This window comes from Cheilinus undulatus, linkage group 5 (assembly GCF_018320785.1).
Source record: "Cheilinus undulatus linkage group 5, ASM1832078v1, whole genome shotgun sequence".
Taxonomy (NCBI): domain Eukaryota; kingdom Metazoa; phylum Chordata; class Actinopteri; order Labriformes; family Labridae; genus Cheilinus; species Cheilinus undulatus.
Genome location: NC_054869.1, coordinates 43,785,394 through 43,807,384, shown reverse-complemented (window position 1 = coordinate 43,807,384; position 21,991 = coordinate 43,785,394). Strand labels below are relative to the sequence as shown.

At 38.4% G+C, this 21,991-nt stretch overlaps 1 protein-coding gene across 2 annotated transcripts in view; it reads right to left on the bottom strand.

The window, feature by feature from the left end:
* Nucleotides 1-21,991, bottom strand: part of LOC121509468 (MLX interacting protein) — a 41,964-nt gene that overhangs the window by 15,393 nt on the left and 4,580 nt on the right. The window contains exons 2-9 of one of the 2 annotated variants that reach the window (XM_041786883.1): nt 12,593-12,699; nt 10,144-10,229; nt 9,855-9,944; nt 9,711-9,752; nt 6,869-7,109; nt 4,513-4,602; nt 4,241-4,335; nt 1,518-2,061 (exon numbers count right to left, since the gene is read on the bottom strand). In XM_041786883.1, the coding sequence (XP_041642817.1) occupies nt 1,518-2,061; nt 4,241-4,335; nt 4,513-4,602; nt 6,869-7,109; nt 9,711-9,752; nt 9,855-9,944; nt 10,144-10,229; nt 12,593-12,699 (1,295 nt within the window). The remainder of the gene's footprint in view (nt 1-1,517; nt 2,062-4,240; nt 4,336-4,512; nt 4,603-6,868; nt 7,110-9,710; nt 9,753-9,854; nt 9,945-10,143; nt 10,230-12,592; nt 12,700-21,991) is intronic. The other variant, XM_041786884.1, reaches the window with a different exon arrangement.

The window sequence follows — 21,991 nt, the reverse complement described above, 5'->3', positions numbered from 1 at the left end:
TGGTCAGTAAGTTAAACATAAAAATGATGACCTCTCTAAAAATTAGGGAGGAACAATATTGGATTTTTGTTGGTATCTGATAAGGAGATATTTCCAAAATAAAGTTTTGATCGTGCACAGAAGAAGTTTCGTATTGGCCCATAGAAAAATCAGAGATTGGCAGTTTACAAACAAGCAGAATCAACCTAAATGAGAACAGAATGGTTTGAGGAAAACTTTAGATTTGAGAGCAAGTAGATATGCACACAATATTAGGCAGATGGTCATAATGTTATGGCTGGTTGTTGTACAGTGCCTTTAAAAGTATTCACCTTCTTTGACGTTCTGCCCTTGTATTGATTGTATAAATTAAACATAGTGAATAATTTGGCTTTTTAGACAAAAACAAGTACTAAAAGAAACCTCTTCAATGTCAATGTGAAAACAGATTTCTACAAAGTCATGTCATTAAAGTAAAAATATGTCATGTAAAATAAGTGACTACAAAACATCCACCCCCTTCAAGTCAGTATTTAGTAGATGCACCTTAGGCTACAATCACAGCACTGAGTCTGTGTCGATAGGTCTCAATCAGGCTTTCACATCTGGACTCTGCAGTTTTACTCCATTCTTCTTTGCAAAACTGCTCAAAGACTTTTAGGTTGAACAAGGATTGGGCGTGAACAGTCTGTTTCAAGTCCAGCTGCAAATTCTCTATTGGAGTGAGGTCTGGGCTTTAACTCAGCCACTCCAGAACATTCACCTTGTTGTCTTTAAACCATTTCTATGCAGCTTTTGTTGTATGCTTCACTTCACTGTCTTGGTGGAAAATTAATCTTCTCTGAAAATGTAATTCTCTTGCACACTGAATATGATTGTCCTTGGCCACATTCATTTTACCCTCCACCTTTACAAGACTCCCAGGACCAGCTGCTGAGAAGCATTCCCGCAGCATGATGCTGTCACCTCCATGCTTCACACTGGGGATGGTGGGTTTGTACTGATATACAGTGTTTGGTGTCCACCTAACAAAGCGTCTTGTCGGATGGCCAAAAAGCACCATTTTGATCTCATTATACCAAAAAACTTTCTTCCACTTGACTATGGAGCCTCCCATATGCCTTTAGGCGAACCCTAGTCCAGATTTAATCTGGTTCTTCCAGATTCTTATTCTGTTTTCACTTTGACAAGGAAGAGTTTTTTTGATATTTGTCAAAAAAGACAAATTATATTGACTGTGATTGTTTTTTAAAAATCAATGAAAGAGTAGAACATCCTAGAGGGTGAATACTTAAGTATCGTACAAATGTAAGGATTTTTCTGAATAACAAGAGCCTTATACATTTCTCAAAGGATTTCATCAAGGGAAGGAGCTGCTATTACTCTGATATACAAATGTGGTATTACATGCAATCCCAATAAATCTTAACTGATGAGAAAAGGCTTGAGCGCTATCTAGTGGTAAAGTAGGTAAGAACAACCATAAAAGCACAGTTTCTTTTGATTTAGAGTTAATTTAATTCAGAGGAACTACAGACCTGTGAAGATGAGGTGGGGTTGGGGGAGTGTGGTAGCTGGAGCTATCCTTTGCACAGGCCGGTTCTTGTTGGCACTTGATGAATGAAAGGGGCGAGGTAGGGCAAAAGTCTGAGGGTGCTGCACAGGAGTGGCAGCTAAAGGAGCCATGGGCTGGGGCTGAGACTGAGCTTGACTGGACATAGAGCCATACTCTGGGCTGTGGCTGAAGTTGTTAGCTGTGCTGCTGGGTGTGACAGCAGGCGAGTCTGTCACAGACGGCACTACAGTCTCACCCAGCACTGAGGTGTTGTCCAAGGGGGAGGGGACCATGGGTGATGCAGAGGCCATGTCCTGACCCGAGAGGCACTGTTCTAGAGGATCATGAGTGGAAACTACAGCTTCACTGGGCGCCACCTGCCCAGAAAACAGAGGCATGTAGTTTTGTACATAAGCAGCATCACTGCCACCTGCTCGGCTAGTTTGACCGGCCATGGGAGAGGGGATGGGCAGGGGGCCAGGAGGGGAGATGTGGTTGGCTGGGAGCTGCATGGACATTAGCTGGGCCTAGTATTGGATGACAAAGGTAAAGGGGACACAGTCAGTCCTATCTTCAAGAGAAATAGGATTCAGAAGAGATGCAGTTCATGATTAATTCTTATTAGACTGAGGTTATCTCTTTAACGCTGGTTGAAATTACAGCAATAAAGTTAGTCTTATCTTACTTTTACCTTCTATGTGCTTTGTTTATTTGACTGCAACGACAATGTCTGAAATAAAATTATCTTTATTTTCATGATTCCTTAAACAGTATTTCCCTTTAGTGGATAGAAAAGAATAATTATACAAGCTTCTTTAAAAAAAGGATAAAAACAAGTTAAAATGTAGTCAACACCACCAGAATTTTCCCACAGATAACCTTTAATTTCGATTTTGTTCGCTCATAGAAGAAAAATGAGTGATTGTCAATCATGACTTCAACACTCTTCTGCTTTCTGATCCTTTTACTTACTCCCTTTTCAATTAAAGATGTTTGATTTCACCTGTCTGAATGTGTAAACAGGCAACCTCATCAGACAACCTGATATCGTTGTGATGGCTCATTTCAGACAGCTGCAACTGTTGCCAGTGACGCTCTAAAACGGCCTTGCGGTGTTGGTAATTTTTGGTCTTAACTGGGCTTTAAGGTCAGACAGGAATGCTTACTGCCTCAACAGAAGGTTGCCAAAAAACCTGGACTGATCAGTAATTTTGGTACATTTCCCAACTTTTAACAGTGGAAACACAAATAATTGCAATCTGAAACCAAACTACATTAAAGCACTTAGTGGAACACAGCTTTAATGACCTACAGCTACCCGATTTTGGGGACCTTCTCCTCAGCCAACATAAATGCCAACAGGAAGTGTAACATATTTGTCTGACAAACACCTCAATGGTTAACCCTTTTCATCTCACATAAAGATACAGATGAGGGCTAAATTATTAGCCCCCTATGAAAATTCAACTTTTTGAAAAGTATTTCCCAAGTGCTTTCCAACAGAGCAAGAAATTTTCAACACAGCTTTTTTACAAACATCCAAGTTTTATTTTGGATGCTTACATTATTTTACTCTGCACACAGAAACTAAATTATTTCACAAAAAACAAAAACAACCAGGGTCTAAATTATTAGCCCCCTTTCGAACTGACCTTTTTCTTGAGCCATAACACAAACCCCTGTTGTGCAATGATGTGTTTTAACTGAGAAATGCTCAAAGCGTGTAAAATCAAGTGCAAAAATTAGGGTTATCTTCCAATTTACACCCAGTATTAAAACCTCAGTAAGGGTTTGAGCTGTCACTGAGAAAGCATCATGGCAAAAACAAAAGAAATCATTTAGACTTGGGGCCTAATAATTTTGACCCTGGCAGTTTTTTTTTTGGTGAAATAATTTTGTTTCTGTGCACAAGGTAAAATAATGAAAGCATCCAAAATAGAACTAGGGTGTTTGGAAAAGCTGTGTTTCTGTTTCACAGAACTTGGGAAACACTTAAAAAAAAAAAAAAAAAAAAGAAGCAAAATTTTCATAGTGGGGGGCTAGTAATTTTGTTCTCATCTGTAAATGTTTAATCAGCCAGTGAACCTCAGGAGTCTGCTTGACTGTGTCTTCCTGCTGAATGGATTGGTTACTGCCATTAGATTGACTGGTTAGATATTTTCGTTAACAAGCTGCCTAACTGGTGTACCTTATAAAATGACCAGTGAGTAAATACTTTAAATAGGCTTCAAGAGACAAAAAATATAAATAAAAATAGATAAAGATTTTTATTTAAACCAATTCAGATAAAGACTTACAGAACAGCTGCATCTATGGTCCAAACAGAAACTGGAAAATTGTTGTCACCAAAATGGCAAAGTGAACTAGTTAAGCTCAAGATTCAAGGACAACAGAAGGGCTGAAAAGTAAAACTTCACCATTTATATGATTGTTTCTTTTTAATTTCTAGACAGAATATACATTAAGTGTTAGGCAGTTTTAGCAGGAAGTCATGTATGAAAAGTGCTATAAGAATAAAGTTTAGTAATATTATTTTGTTATATTGATTTTTTTGTGTGCAGCTAAATTAAGGCAGATAGATGGCAGATCTTGCAGAAATTGTTGCAAATTGTCCAAAAAGTCTAAAATCAAGGACAAAAACAGAGTTTGCACAAACTTACATGACGGTGTTGTGTGTTAGGGGCTGTGCCTTGGGCTGATGTTTACCTGAGTCTGAGAGCTGCTGCTGGGTAGAGGGGTGACAGATGATGCAGTGGGGGAAACAGAGGGGAGGATGGGCTGACGGAGGCTGTGAAATAAGTCTGGAACAAGAGTCTCTATGTTAGCTAGAGGTTAGTAAAACCACACTACTTTTTGTGTTAGGCTAAGCCAACTGCTGTAGCAGAGTTACCAGAACATGTGTGCTTGATTACTGTAAAGTGCGCTCTATAAGCTTGTGTGCTGGTCTACTACTGCTACGGCTGATGGCCTACTGCTACCTTGCAGAGGGTCGAAGGAGTCCATAAAGTCAAGGTTGGGTTGTAAGGGGATGAGTCCTGGTTGGATCATGTCTGCATTCCCTGCATGAGCTGTGGAAGATAAACAGTGGGATTAGTGAAAGCAGAGGATGAGATGCATTCAATTTAGTATATAGGTAACCTATTGATAAGATTCAAACTAAAGCAGCAGCAGTTTTCAGAGGGCAGTGGTCTCATCTGGTCTTGTCTCAGGACCTACCACCATGTCTTTCATGAAAAATCACATCCTAAATTTGGACAGTTCTTACCATACAAATTTGGTCAACACAAATAAAGCCAAATATTTAGAGATTCAACTTAAATGCTGATGTTTACGACTTAAATCTTACAAAAATCCAAAATCCATTATCTCAAAATAGCAGAATATCACAAAACACCAGACTAAAAAGGATTTATAATACAGAAATGTTGACCTTCTGGAAAATTCTGCTCATTTATGCACCCAGTAATTGTCTGGCGCTCCTTTGGCACAAATTACTGCATCAATACAATGTGGCATGGAGCCAATCCGTCTGTGGCACTGCTGGGGGGGTTCTGAAGCCCAGGCTGCTCTGATACCAGCCTGTATTGTTGAGTCTGGTGTCTCTCATCTTCCTCTTGATATTTCCTCAGAGATTCTCTACGGGGTTCAGGTCAGGCCAGTTGGCTGGCCAATCAAAAGGAAATCAGAATCTCCATAGTGCTCTAAAATCTCCTGGTAGATGGCCGACTGCGTTGACTCTGGACTTCATAAAGCACAGTGGACCAACACCAGCAGTGACATGTTACCTCGAACCATCACTGACTGTGGAACCTGAAAATCCCCGGACTTCAAGCACCTTGGATTCTGTCCCTCTCTTCCTCCAGACTCTGGGACCTTGATTTCTAAATGAAATTCAAAATTTACTTTCATCTGAAAAGATGACTTTGGACCACCGAGCAACAGTCCAGTTCTTCTTCTCGTTAGCCCAGGTGAGAAGCTTATGACCTTGGTTATAATTCAGGCTTGGCTTGACACTAAGAACACAACACTCTTAGCCCATCTATGTGTGGTAGCTCTTGAAATCACTGACCCCAGTCTCAGTCCACTTGTTCTGAAGCTCCCCTAATTTCTTGAATCTGTTTGTTTGACAATCCAAGGCTGAGCTCATCTTTCTTGTCTGTTCACCATTTCATACCACACTTGTCCTTTCCAGTCAGCTTTATGCTTTGAATATGCTTTGATACAGCCTCTGAGAACAGCCTGCACTTTCAGCAGTGACCTTCTGTGGCTTACCCTCCTAATGAAGGGTGTCTATTTGTTTTCTGGACAATATTCAAGTCAGCAGTCTTTCCCATGATTGAGGTTGTTTGTGCTGCACCAGAATGAAAGAATGAAGGCTCAGAAAACCTTTGCAAATTTGAGATTTCCACAATGTCCTAAAATTTGGATAAGAATTTAGACTTTTGTGAGCTGCAATCATCAAGACTAAAGCAAAAAAAAAAAATAATAAAATCTTGGAACTTTTAACTTTCTGAAGTAATTTATGGAAAAAATTGACTTTTAAATAATACTCTATATTTTTCAGATGTACCTGTACATTCATGCAAACTGAGCAATTTAGTTTTTCATCAGTTACTTTTAAACTCAAGCATTTCAAGTGTTAGAGCAGCTCATAGAAATGTCAGAGTATTAAACACTTAAGGAAATATGATCAAATAAAGTTTTAGGAGTTTATTAAAATGTCTGCCAATAATCAAATACTGAAATGATGGCCTTAACTGTATTGTTTTGAAATTTCTGTTTGTACCTTTTCTAGAGGTTAGGATTCGTTTCTGAGTTCGAGTGAGTGCTCTGTCTGTCTTGTGAATCTTTGATTATTCTCTGTTGCTGTGTGGGAGTGAGCCCTCTGTCTATGTCTGCAGCTTTGTTAGTTTGTTCTGTGAGCTGTCTGTCGTCTATGTGGATCTTTGTTGGTCCCAAGGTGGAGAGAGATGATTGGCTGGTGAAGTAGGTCTGGCACGAGGAGGGAGTGAGTGTCGGATTTGCTCCATGGCAGTTTGTGGACACTTTTGTTCATCCATGGCCTCTAAACTTTACTTCTTGTGTTGTGTTCATTTTGATCGTTTTTTAAACCTTTGTAAAAATTGTTGGTGTTAGTTCTAGGGATTCTAGTAAATGTGTTTTTAGGGTATTTTTTATTTCTAAATGCAGCCTCCTTTTGTAATTATTTTGTAATATCACTGCTGCATCGGCTATTCCTTCTTAAAATACTATGTTGCACACTTACCCTCCTAAATGGGTGCAGAAACCTTCAAAGTAAATCTCAGCTGATTTAATGAAGACAAAATTTCTCACCTATCTCCCTCGGATTGGGCCAGGCGATGGGCTGGTGTGACTGCAATGTGGAGAACAGCGTGTCTGAAATCTCAGACATCAGAACATCCATGTCAAAGAGGGGCTCCATCTCCATGGGGGCGGGTGTTTCGTTATTCTTACGAGGCAGGCGGCGTGCAGCTGTGTCTTCATCCTGATAAAAGGAGACACGGAGCATGTCTGGAGAGACTTCCCCAAACAGCGAGAACTGCTCCTCTGGTCCCTTGAAGTGTTCAAAATGCAACCATCGAGCAGGTTAATGACACACAAACATGCAGCGTCAAGCACAGCCAACACAGTTGGTACTGAATCTTTCTGACTCTCATGCACTGATCGTAACAGTGAAATTACTTTCCTTGTGTATCTTTGGTGTCTTTAAGCAAGTTAAGAGCTAAGTTAGATGCAAGCTGTCACAAGTACAAAGTGTGCAGATTTACACACTGTCTGTAAAAATGTTTACATCTTCAGAAAAGTTAAGAGACCTCTGCAGCAATAGGTTTCCTCTGGTTCCGTTGTAAATAGGTTTTTTGTGTTACTGTATACACAGTTTCTCCCAAAATCCTTTTTAAATATTTTCATGTGGTTTTTGTATTTCAGAGAATATTAACAGGGCAAATGCCAAGGGTAAAGTACCTACTTACACTTATTTAAATTACTGTAATTGAGTAGTTTGGAGTGGTTTTAAAATACAGTATTTTTACTTTTACTTCATTATATTTTGGGTAAACATTATTCTTCAAAAGTTAAAACAAACTTTCTGCCAACAATATGCAACTGGACAGTGGTGGGGTTTGATTACAAATGATGGTCAGTGTCACATAGACAGAATTATTCCAAATTTCATATCACTGCAACACCTGTTGGATTCTACTTTAGGTTAGGGCTCACCTTATAGTAAACAACCTGGTTGTAAATTCATATTCTCTTGTTGTTATTGCACACTAAGGAAAGTTTGCATTTTACTGTACAGGCTCCTTGGGTATCAAAGGGAGCTTCTTAATCAGTTCACAGCATGTTAATTACATTGTTGGTTGAAGCTCATTAAAACCAATATCAAAATATGATGTCTGCACATGCTCATTTTTATGGTGAACGCTGAACTGAATCGTTTAATTCTTTATTATTTTCAATTATGTTGCTGGGTTCTGTTTTGCCTGTGCTCACAAGAGGCATCTCAGGTTCCTACTTTGTTTGCATTATTTATGTTGGTTTGGTTTGTTGCACGGCAGCACAGGGGCAAGCGCTGTTGCCTCACAGCAAAAAAGTTCCTGGTTTTCTAACAGGTAAGGAAGAGTTTGCATGTTCTCCCTGTGCATGTGTGGCTTCCACACATCACTGAAAACATGCTCGTTAGGTTTATTAGTGACTCTAAGCTGTGAGTGTGCCCCGTTGTTTGTCTCTATATGTCAGCCCTGTGATTGACTGGCAACCAATCCAGGGTGTACTGTGCCTCTTGTTCAATGACAGCTGGGATAGACTCCAGCGCCCAGCTACCCTGAATGGGAAAGGAAATGGATGTATGGCTGGTTTCTTTGTATGGGTTCTTTTGCTCAAAATGGTGTTTTCTGTTGTTCTTGTTTAGGCAACTTTGTGTCTTGGTTTTCATGCTTTGCTCTTATATTTAATCTGTATACATGTTAGTCAAAGCACTTTTAAAAACTGCCATTATGAAAAGTGCTACAAAATTAAAGCTATCATTATTATTAATTCTCAAGTCATGAACAAGAACTTGAGGATAGCTCAAGACGACAGACGACTATTCATGTTTCAAGAGACACAGAGTCAAAATACGCCTTGTGCTGAAGCGGATCCACTGCAATACCTGTGAACATCTCCCACAACTGCATGTAAGATATCTTTAGTTCACAGTATGAGTACACTGATATGCAGGTGGAGCAAATTCTAAGATAAATAAAACTCCTATACAAATGAATATAATAGGTACAATTTTCTTGCAAGAGAGCTACAAGCCCCTATGTCTGTCTGTACTGCTGTGAAAGATCAAGTTTAATCACAATATGATCAAAAACATCAGCTATCAGGCAGTTATTTTAAAGGCCCCCTTGTTCTCTGCTTGAATTGTTCAGTTTTCCCTGCAGGCAGGTGTTTTTGAAACTGTTGTTTAAACATGTTTTTGATCTAAATAAGTGTAATACTCATACTACTAATATTAATACTAATACTATCATTATTTTGAGTTCAGAAATCTACATTTCTGGTGGAATAACTCTGGTTTTTAATGAAGTCATCTATCCGTCTTGAAATGTTCTCCACCAGTCTTTCATGTTGCTGTAAGGTGACATTGTCAGTTTATTTTCTATTGATTTATTCTTTGGCCTTTTATGCCTTTATTTATTGAGGAGGAAACTGGATTGGGGTCAGAAACAGTGATAAGAGAATGGGGAATTACATACAGGACAGGAGCCACAGACTGGACTTGAACAAAGGAAGCCAGCATACACAGGGCGCAACCGAACCCTAGGCCATCTGACTCTCATTTTGTTATATTGATCAAAAAAATCTAAGTAGCTTGGCTTTATTTTATGGATTGCAAACATTTATTCTTCTCTTTATCACACTAGGACGAATGAAGTATGAGTGTCAATTCAACATGCAATGGAAAAATAAGCATCCATGGATGTTGGACTGCTAATTATATAAAATCTGCAGTGGTTTCTTAATATTTCCAGAGCTGTAAACATCTCAAGGTTGACAGGGTTAGCAAAGGTTAACATTGTCAGCAACAGCATCCATTTGAACAGATGCTAAGTGTTGTGTTTTTGAGTGAATTTATTGGTGGTCAATCATTGTGCACTTTACATACCTTTAGTAAACTTGAGAGGTCATCATCCTTGTGCTTGTGTAACTGTAAAAGATTCAGTAAATGCCACCAACATAAATTAACAGATTGACATGAATAGAGATAGAATAAAACAGTACATAAAAAAAACAATCAACAATTAAGTACCCTTTTCTTGAAATATGTCCTCCATTTGTGGTATTCTCTTATGACAATTTCAATTCTTCTTTTCCAACACTTCCCTTCTGCTGCCATCGCCTGCTCAGGGAAGAAAGAGATGAGTAATTTAAACCACAACACATAAAAACATAAAGGATAAAGAAGGAAGTAACAATGGGACATAAAACTGTTAAGAGTGTTAAAGAAAGTCAATAAAAGCAGATCCCTGGGAGAAGTAACATAAAGTCACCATAGCTTAAATAAACACATAATAATCACAGGATCTTACTGTCTTTACCTCTGAGGTACGATTGATGTCCATGTCCATCGTTCCGTCCAGAGGAGTGACAAAGTGACACACAGGATTCTCTCTTCTTGCCACATCTGAAAAGAGAGCGTATGTTGAAAATGTTCACATCATGCTGTATAGCTCAAATTGCTTGAAGATTCACTGACATGGAAAAGTTGGGAATCACCTGGTTTTAGAATACCTATTTTCTAAAAATACATCTATTTTTCATATAGACAGAGTTATAAACAGAGTTAGTTTAACACTACACCGCGTTCCAAGTTATTATGCAAATTGAATTTTAGTGTCACAAACATTCAATTTTTTGTTTTTCAATTAAACTCATGGATAGGATTGTGTCTCAGAAATCTTTGGATCACTGAAATCAATCTCAGATACCTGTGATAATTAGTTTGCCAGGTGAGCCCAATCAAAGGAAAACTACTTAAGAAGGACGTTCCACATTATTAAGCAGGGCACAGGTTTCAAGCAGTATGGGAAAGAAAAGGATCTCTCTGCTGCTGAAAAAGCCTAAAATAGTGCAATGTCATGGACAAGGTATAAAAACATTAGCTATTTCCCGAAAATTTAAGTGTGATCATCGTACTGTGAAGAAATTTGTGGCTGATTCAGAGCACAGACGGGTTCGTGTGGATAAAGGCATAATGAGGAAGGATTCTGCCAGACAAATTCTTTGGATTAAAAGAGCAGCCGCTAAAATGCCATTACAAAGCAGCAAACCAGTATTTGAAGCCGCTGGTGCCTCTGAAGTCCCATGAACCTCAAGGTGTAGGATCCTCCAGAGGCTTGCAGTCGTGCATAAACCTACTATTCAGCCACCCCTAACCAGTGCTCACAGGCAGAAATGGTTGCAGTGGGCCCAGAAAAACATGTAGACTCATTTTCAGTCTTGTTTACTGATGATTAATGATGATCCAGATGTATGGAGTAGTAGATGGTGGGTGGATGGCCACCATGTCCCAACAAGGCTGTGACATCAGCAAGGAGGTGGTTGAGTCATGTTTGGGCCAGAGTCATGGGAAGAGAGCTGGTAGGCCCCTTTAGGGTCCCTGGAGGTGTGAAAATGACCACGGCAAAGCATACAGAGTTTCTGACTGACCACTTTTTTCCATGGTACAAAAAGAAGAACTGTGCCTTCCACAGCAAAATTATCTTCATGCATGACAATGCACCATCTCATGCTGATAAGAATACCTCTGTGTCATTGGCTGCTATGGGCATAAAAGGAGAGAAACTCATGGTGTGACCCCCATCCTCTCCTGACCTCAACCCTGTTGAGAACCTCTGGAGTATCCTCAAGCTAAAGATCTATGAGGGTGGGAGGCAGTTAACATCAAAACAGCAGCTCTGGGAGGATATTCTGACATCTTGCAAAGAAATTCAAGCAGAAACTCTCCAAAAAACTCACAAGTTCAATGGATACAAGAATTGTGAAGGTGGTATCAAAGAAGGGCTCCTATGTTAACATGGACCTTGGCCTGTTAAGATGTTTTTGATCAAAATAGCTTTTGATTTCAGTAAATATGACCTCTTAATGCTGCAAATTCAACAAATAACCATTTTCAGTTCTTCACAACCAATAACATGTTTTGAAACTCTGTTGTGCATAATAATAAGGAACCATGCACTTTGAGTTTTTTTATTTAAAAAAATATATATATCATTGAGAGGTTTGTTCAATAAAAACTGAATTATGCTCTAACGGTTGATGACTTGAAAATTACACTGACTGTCATTTGCATTGACTATTTAGGGAATCAGAGAAAAATATCATTTGCATAATAATATGGAATGTGGTGTAAAGGATTCCTAATGTTTTTCTGATGGTAGATTATTGAACCAGATATTGATAAGAGGGATTATCCAAATGATTAAAGCTAGCATCCACTGTAGTTGGCACAAAAAGTACTAGTCAGTTAAACTCACCATTAATATTTTTTGAATAATTTAGGTCCACAATCAGAGTAAAATGCTCTGTCTAACGTGCTTCTCACATATCCAGTCAGAAACAGGCAGAGCTGAGAAAGGAGCAGGGAATTATGCATTCTGGTAGTTTTTTTCCATTTGGGGCTTTTACTTTAAATGGTCAGGGCTCATAGTGGGCTCCTTTGAGTGTGTAGCAGCCTGAGAAACCATCTACACCCGATACATTTTGCAGATATATAAGGCAGATACAATGAATTATACTGGCCAATACACTGGCTGTAAATATCAAACATGATACATTGGAGCTTTGCAAGATGGATTTTCCTGATAACAGAAATGGATGGAGTCTGGAAAATTCATCTGCTTTGTAAAGTTACAACTAAGTCGCCTGGGATTATCAGTCTGCAGCCTGTTAAAGGAGTGTAGAAATCAGCTCACTATAAAGTCAACATTAAAAAAACAGTCTAGAATCTATGAACAAAAGAAGATAAAGAAGGTGAGAAGCTCTTACATTGCATGTACCAGGCTCTCCATATGGCGTTGTTGAGGCGGATCTTATCTCTCCAAAGCAGCTTGAGACCTTTGAAGTTCTTCCATTTGGGAGAAACCAGCTTACCACTGAAAAATCAAGAAACAGTTATGAAGCAGTTTACCAGGTGATGAGAGAAATTCTGTTTTACTACAACATGTGATAGATCAGCAGTAATTCAACTTCACTAAACCAAATGCTGGGCACTTAATCAAGTTTCAATTTCTAACAATTTTGGCTTCCCATGATCATGAAAACAAGATCATCGAGATTAAACGATTACTGTGCTGCATGCTGTTATACTTGTTTTGTCCAAAGGTTTTGTCATACGGTAAATGTTTCAGTGTTTGTTCGGATATTTTAGCCATGAAAGAAATTATTTTTGTTTATTCATTTTTATTGTATGTCATTATTTTACATATTTATGTTTTCCAATCATTTACATTTACTCATTCCTTGATTTTTGCAAGTGCTAAGTGTGTTTAAGGTTTATAATGCATGCAGTGCAGTGCAAGTGTTGTAAAATAAAGGAGTAATTGTGATTTCACTATTAATCAAAGTAACTGTGATAATGATTTTTGCTATAAACGAGCAGCCTAGTAATGCACCAGTGGAGCATCAAACCTAAAATATGACAAAGGCAATGTCAGACAGTGGTCTGAAAAGTTTTTGCTGCGTAATGTGCACACCCTCAAGCTTTAGATCAGCTGAGTTTGCATATGTGGATATTAGCTGAAAATACTAGGATACTTATCATTCTCCCTTTGTCTACGTGCGAGCACAAGCTGTGCAGGTATAGTTGGAAATTAAGTAAAAAAGACTGCAGCAGGACGTCTCAATCTGGTGAAACAGGCATGGTGAACATGATGCAAAGCCTCTGTGAAAAAAAACACACTTTCACCCAAAATATGCTGCTGACTACGACTTCCCTGCAAGCTTAACTGCACAGCAGTTAGTTTGAAAACTTTATCGCACTTCTCTCTGCATTTTAACAGCTGACACAATCCCCCAGGTAAGAGCCCTGAAACAACTTTATATACACGATACAGCCGCTAATTATGGTGTTAAATAAGGACAGAAAATACTTAATTATAGGCTGTTAGCAAAAGATCCTGAAAAAAAATGAGTCTGAACCACTTTCCTGCATCACAACCTTATTAGATCCCTGGTACAAGGACCACTATTTTGATGAGGATGCTAAAGTGCACGAGCACAGCTTTATGCACGACTGATTGGCATCCTAGCCACGGGAGACTGGTTCAGACAGCAGCGCTGCTGTACATCCTAGATAAGAGGAGAAACAGACTGAGCTTCAATTAGACAGAGAGGCAAATCTTTTTTCAGAAACATGCACCCAAGAAGTAGATTTTGAGGTAGGGCTGGGAAGTATACCTTTTATTAATAATATCAATGTACTTTTAAATAAGACATAAAATTAAACTAAGTTATTTATAACAATTTTGTTCATGTTGAGGTTGATTTGAAAAGAGTAAGTCCAGATTTATCTCAGGCTTAAAAGGCTGTGCAGCATTTTATTTAATAGTATCACTCATTGTGAAATACATTCAAATAAAAGTTGTACTGTGGATTTCTATGGTTGAACTTGTCACCTCTAAAGTAATAAAGTATAGATTGTACCGTTTTGAAAAAATAAATTAATTCCAGTCCCTGGCCTAAATGAGTAAGTTAACAATCAAAAATCAAACAACTAACAACAGTTAAAGAAAAAAACACTGACATCAGCATCAGCCAAAATTCCAGTTTAAACATCGGTATTGGCATCTGCCCTGATTTTCACAACTGATACAGGAGAGGAAATGGAGAAAAACAGGTTTACAAGTTTTTAAAAGATATCTGGAAAGAAGCGATGAAGAACTTTCAAAGGGCAGTTAAAGATGCATGGGCAGCTTTCTATTCTAACTTAATTTTAGCTCATCACTCTAACATCCGAGTTTTATTCAAGGTTTTAGACTCAATCACCACCCCCTCCCCTTCCTATTTTAGTGATGCTTCAAACGATTTATGTGAGAAGGTTTTAGTTTATCAACAAAATCAAGGACATTAGGGATAATATCACCCCCCACCCCATATTTTTAACACAAGTAGGTATGTTTTAAATTATTTTGGCAGTTTTGAGCCAGTGTCCTTGTCCTTTTTATCTGAGATCTTATCCAAGATGAAAACAACTACGTGCAGCCTTGATGTTATTCCCACCAAATTTCTCAAAGAGGTTTTTAGCACGGTTGGACCCAGTATTTTATCTATAATTAATAGTTCTCTGACAGAAGGTGTAGTTCCCTCTGTTTTTAAACACGCTGTGGTCCAACCTCTTTTAAAGAAACCGAACCTTGACCCCTCTGATTTTAACAATTTTTAACCAATTTCAAAACTTCCTTTTTTATCTAAAATTTTAGAGAAGGTGGTTTCTACACAGCTTTTATCTTTTATGTCTCACAATAACGTCTTTGAGAAATTCCAGTCTGGTTTTAGAACAGGTCACAGCACTGAGACGGCCCTCCTCAAGGTGACCAATGATTTGTTTTTAGCAGCAGATAGAGGGGAGGGAGCCATTTTAATTCTTTTAGATCTCAGTGCAGCTTTTGATACCGTTGATCACAATATTTTAATAGAACGTCTTAGAAACTGGGTGGGCATCAGGGACACTGCACTTAGCTGGATTTATTCTTATCTTTTAGAGCGAACTTTTGCGGTCACCATAGGTAACCACTCCTCCTCTACCTCTACCCTTACCTGTGGTGTACCGCAAGGTTCAGTTTTAGGCCCCATTTTATTTTCTATTTATATGCTGCCCCTTGGTCAAATAATCCAGAATCATAAAGTCTCCTTTCACTGCTACGCAGACGACACACAGATATACCTGCCCCTGAGACCTGAGGACCCGAGAAGCCGAGCTGCTGTAAAAGACTGCCTGTTTGATATTAACTGTTGGATGGCCCAGAACTTTCTTCAACTAAACACCTGCAAATCTGAAATAATCATGTTCAATTTACAAAATTCCTCAAACATAATCAATAACAGCTTTGGTTCATTATCAGCAAATATCAAATCAACAGCCAGAAATCTCGGAGTTCAGTTTGATTATAACGTCACCTTTGCAGCTCATATCAATAAAATCACACAGTCATGCTTCTTTCACTTATGCAGCATCTCCAAATTAAAACCCATCCTCTCCCAGTCAGACATGGAAAAAGTCATCCACACCCTCATTTTCTCCTGTCTAGATTACTGCAACTCACTTCTCTCTGGTATTAACCAAAAATCTCTCTCCTGACTCCAACTCTACATTGGCTTCCTGTTAGTTTTAGAATTGATTTTAAGATTTTACTCATTACTTTTAAAGCACTAAAGGGTGTGGCACCAGTATATGTTACAAAACTTTTAACCCCTGGTCGTTCCAAAGTCGAGACTTGTAAGTAAAGATGACAGGGCCTTCTCCATCAGGGCCCCTCGACTTTGGAACAACCGCCCCAAGGAAATAAGGCGTACAGAAACAGTCACTGCTTTTAAATCACTTCTTAAAACTCATTTTTATAGACTTGCTTTGATGTGATGTTGTCTTCTTACTCATTCCTGTTGTTGGCCGGGTACCCGTGGGCTCTTATGATGTCTTTGTTTTAATGGCGTCCCAGGATGTCTAAGCTCAGGTGTTCTCATGTGAAACATATCAAAGCTTTTATGACTTCCATGGATTTGTATTTCTAATAATGTCTCAGTGATGTTGTTGTTTGGGCTGAACCTATAGTTTTTAAAAGTGCTATATAAATAAAGTTATTATTATATGATTATATTATTACATCACTAGAGCAGCCCTCACTCAGCCCTAAAGTTGCTATATGAATACGTGTGACCTAAGATGTAAAAACCGAGTAATCAGATGAACAGAAAAGCCAGGGAATCTCAAGTCCATCCCATTTATTACAGACTTCATCCTTTATTGAAAATTATGAATAATAGTTTTAAAAATATCCTGAACTTAGCTTGGGTTTGCATCATATCATAAGATGAGAGAACCGTAGCATCCCTAATATAAAGGCATCAGTATTAATCTCAGTTTGTTTCATAACCAGAAATAAAGGACTTACAGGAACTTAAATAAATGCCGGTCACCCTGACAAATAATGACACTGTACAATAAAGAACAAGCAGTACAAGAGCAAGAAAAACAAACAGGGATAAAGGTCAGTGCGATAAGAAAAGTCAAATAAACGCAGAGGTAATAAAATATTTGAGCACGATGCTTTGACTACAGAAACACTTGATTAATGCACAGCTGCATTTCTAAAGTTGTGTAAAGACTGCTCATAATAAAGTAACTGAACATAATCTAATTGCAATATTTATTTCCAATATTGCAATTGAAATTTAATATGCATTCTTTAAAGATTATTTTTTAGACTTTTATGCTTTTATTCTGATAGGACAGCTGAAGAGAGACAGCAAATATGGGCAGAGAGATAGAGAGAAAGAGGGGTGAGACATGCACCACACAGTCCCGACCGTGAATCTTCCCAGGACCAGTATGTTAACAACTATAACCTCTGTTTATGGATGCCTGCTCTAACAACTGTGCCAAACCTGTGCCCAAAATGCAACTATTTCTTAAGTTCCTCATCTTCTGTATTTTTAATAAACACAGGCAATAAATCATTAAATATCATAACCAACACAATATAAGATAGATTAAACTCGGTGTGAACAATTTTGAAACATCAGCTTCAACATCTTATTGTGGCTATCATTTTGACTAATATTTTGACTAATACTGCAAGTTCATTATGAATAGTTGTTTTGGAGGTATTTTGACTAGATAGGAAACATGATGTAAGAAAAGGTGCACATGCAACAAGGATGAGCTCAGCCTTCAGAGGGTTGTAACACAAAGCAGATTCAAGAACTTCGGGGAGCTTCACAAGGAGCAACCACACATAGACAGGTCCAGGAAATGGGCTACAGGTGTCGTGAACCACATGTCATCAGCGTCTCACCTGGGCTAAGGAGAAAAGAACTGGACCGTTGCTTATAGTGGTCTAAAATTCTGCTCCAGATCAAACTAAATTTTGTATTTCATTTGGAAATCAAGGTCCCAGAATCTGGAGGACGATCAGAGAGGCACAGAATCCAAGGTGCTTGAAGGGATTGCCAACTTTCAATTCATATATTTGCTTCAAATTGCCATCCCTAGTCTATGCCATCCATATTATACTACTTTTTCACCATATGAGCAGCATGCTTTCCAACCATGTGCCAATTAAAATAATTCAAATCAGCAGGTGAATTAAGGTTGTCCCAGTGTTGTAAATTTTTCAGAGAAATATCTCTAAAAAAAGGCAGTAGAACACAATAACAGCAAAAGAAAAATGGTATCTTCTGCTTATAAGAGGCTCTAACATAATTCAGATCCTGGTGCTGCCTCAGACGCAGTCACTGTGATTGTGTCAAAAACAGAAACTAGAAATGTGGTCGTAGCACTGCCCCTTTATGAAGACTCGCTCGTTGTACTGGCAGGGAAGCAAGTTCGAGGTACAAATGGCAGAGAAACAATGTTGGCTCAAATGCATGCTCTATCAAAACTTTTGAAGCGTTTCATTTTTCACCCAGAAAGCCTCTACATGTCTAAATGTTTAAGGCTACAAGTTCTTCTGCCACAGAACAAAGTTTATTTGATGTATTTATGCACATCTGGGGGTAAGAAAGGGTTAATATGAAGTGAGCAAAGATATTTATAACTAAGTCTAACTGACATCACTCGTGGGGGGGGGGGGGTCACTGAGGAAAAAAAGATTGGGAACCACTATTTTAACATGTAACAGACGCTCACACTCTGTAGAAATAAAAAAAAAAAATCTGTGAACATTAAATAAATACAGTATTCTGTGTGTTCATTCGGAGTGATGGTGATTACATTGTGGTTTAAAGGTAGGAATATTTGTGGTTCTTACTTTAAACTTTTACTGAGCATTAGACTTGGTACCATTTTTTTTAATCAAAATCAACATAAACTATAAAATGATATCACGTAACTCTAGAGCTTGTTTGAAAATATAGTGAAAAATGTAAAAACTTATTTTATTCTGATTAATTTTTTTTTTTTTTACATGTACAAAGAATTTACCCTCACTGATAGGAGCCTTTAAGCAAGAGAATTACACATGACTGTACTCGTCTGAGTGACAATAATCATCCATTCTTTTTGTTAGCACAAAGTTCCCTTTTTCCACTCTCCATGTCCTGTTTTTACAGTCTGTCCTTCCTTTTCAGTCCTTTCCTGCTGTCAATTTGTGCTCACTTGCTGTAAGAGTCCCACATTAGGAGCTAAAAACCCTTCTTTTATGAAGTAGGTAAGTGGGTAGGGAGTTTAGCTTTATGCAGTACAGAGGGGCAGAATTACAAGGGGAAAGTTCACAGAGGCAGCAGTATAAATAAATCGACACCAGCTCTCCTTCTCAGATGAATGACAACAGCAGAACAGAGAGTGGTTGTGGTGCTTTCCTGCTCTATAAATAGTTGTCTAAAAGAAGCCACGTTAGTGCCGCTTGTAAAGTCGGGGGGAATCCTCCGAGCAGCTGGCTGAGCACCAGCACTACAGTAACACAATAGCTGCAACTAGAGAATCATGGGTAACATAATACAAGCTATTTTCATTTCACTTACAAATGTTTCATTAAGAAGGAATACATTTAAACAAGAGTATGTTGGCCCTTTTGGCCTGTACTTATAAAAATCACAGCGCTCTGTCATTGAATTCATAGCATTTAGTCACAGAGATCTTGGAGGGTAAAAAGAGCTTGGAACTGCCTGCAATTTTCCATCTTTTTAAAAAAAAAAAAGAAAAGAAAAACCCAAATCAAATCTATCCTGTGTGCTCTGCTTTGCTTCCCTCAGCAGCTCAGTCAAAAAGTGTATGTCAATATGACTGTGTCCAAAAACGAGTGAACAAGTCTGGAGCTGCACCTCTGAAAGTGTGGCATAATCAAGCCAAAGGAAAAATGCTTCTACCATGATAAAGGAATAATGTCTGAGCAGTCTGGCTTTCTTGCAATTGCACCTTTGACAAAGCCTATTAATGCTTTACTGGAAGTTTGTTGTGGCACAAAACCACAGAAAGATCATTGTCTGTTCCCAGGCGTCCGTTTAAATTGTTCCACCTCATGTTAGAATGAAGATCTTTCTTTCAGTTGCAACAAGAGTGATCTGAGTTTATATGGCTGGATCCTCAGAAACATAATGCATCAACTGTCTCAAGATTTAACCTGCAGTGGAAAGTAAAATCACACATTTTTAAATGAAAATAATGTGCATCTTCTCCTGTTGTCAAGTTTCTCCTTTTTCTGTTCAGATTTTTTACTAATCCATTGCCTATCAGAGGGGGAGGAAAAACATTTTGACACATTACTTTGAATGTTGCTATAAAAATGCCTCATGTAACTAAAAGTCATTGTGCATTGTTTAAGTTTAGAACAATATAATTTTTGCAAAATGGAGTAAATATCAGACTCTCTGAAGATGGCCAATGCCCTGAAAATTACAAAAAATAAGGAAACATCTGTTAATATTTAAACTTGATCTGTGTTTTGTCTAACCTTGCAAAGCAGATGGATACACCTGTTTCCTTGTTTTTCACTGGCAAATCCATCTTGCAAAGCCCCCACCTGAACCATTTGGGCCCGGTTAGAAAGTGACAGGACCAATCAGCGACGAGGGGCAGTACTTTCAGGCGCAACAGAGTCGTGATGTAAACAAGAGCTGGTGCAGTTATGGAGGAAGAGATTAGCGTTGATGCTGCTGAAGCATCAGAACTTGACAACATTTCTTCGTTAAAAGAAGAACAAAGAACAACAGTGAGTTGTTTTCTCTTCAAAAACGACAAAAGTCGAGTACTTACATGTCTATAGTCGGCATGTTTCACGTTATTCCTCAGTAGCTGCACACGCACAGCTTGATAGCGGCTACGTCACATGTTTAGTTGCTCTGATTGGCCCGTAGAGATGTGACAGACAGAACATTCACCCAATCATACTGCGAGTTTTTTTCAAAGCCTCTGCCTTTTCTCAAACGTTTCCTATTGAGGCTTTCCCAGATGAATGTGTGAAACAAATCCATCTGGCGTGTCAAGGTTATGTTTCGTCTTGATTGAGGCAACAGCAGAAAATCTCACACAGGTAGGATGTAGCAAAAGGGAGGAGTCTGGCCAGGGCTCTTGTGCCTAGCAGTGAGTACTCCTTTTCCATTCCTGTCCAAAATGCATACAAAGTCTTGGACTTGAACTGCCATATCTAAGATGACATTAATGCACCTTAGATATACCTTAATCTTCTGCAGTGTTAAAGTCATCAGCTGGTTTTGTTTGGCCGTGTCGAGATGTGCCTCCCCATCATGACACCACGCCCTTCTGGCCCACTTTGGAAGCCAACTTTCTGAGCAAATATTTGTTGATACTGATATGCTGATATCATTGAATAAAATATTGAACAATGTTATCACATATTGCATTTTATGCTTTCTTATGTTATGTGGGTCTTTCTTATACACCATTAACCATCATACACATCCCCACAGCTCTGCCATTGTATTTCACCAATGCATTAAGCAATGGTAATAAAAATCTGACAGTGAGCTCTAAAATAACAGTAATAATCATGTCAGTATGTGGGATCATGCTTTCTTCTGGTCATTTATAATTAATAGATGGTAAAAGGGAATATTAAAAGGAGAATTTTGAACCCAGGACTTTGAATTGATACTTTACTTTAGCCAAGTTTGGAGTACTTCTGTGACCATTGCACTTAGCTGACAAATCATGGGTGGTCAAGCAGGAAGTTCCATGAAGAGGATACTCGTGACTGCAATTTCAGACCAGGGAGTCCCATGCCAGAGATTACTGATGTGGTTTTTTTTTGTTAATTTAGCATTTTCCTTCATTTGTCTTGCACAACTCTATTGTTTCCCTCTTTGTTTCCATCCATTATGGTTTTAATTCTGCTGTTTGAGACACTTTTACCCTCAGACTCTATATGTTACCCAACAATGGAACTTTTTAGTTCTAACTAGACTGAAGGTCTGGGACATCACTAAAATAAGGTTGTCTCTTTGGTCTCTTTAGCATTCCCATTATTTAAATGATTAATAGGATGGAAACTAAGAAAATTAAGATTAAAGACAAGAAATCTGTCAAATAAAAAAATATATTCTTTGGAGAGGAGCGGACACATCAAAACTTGACTGCCAACAACCTCACACTGCCCAAATCTCAAAAATACATTTACAACATTTTGGTGATCAGATGTTGCCGGTGTATTTGTGTAATTTAGGCTGGCCACACAATAGATGATTTCAAATCTTAGACCCTCCAAAAAACATGGG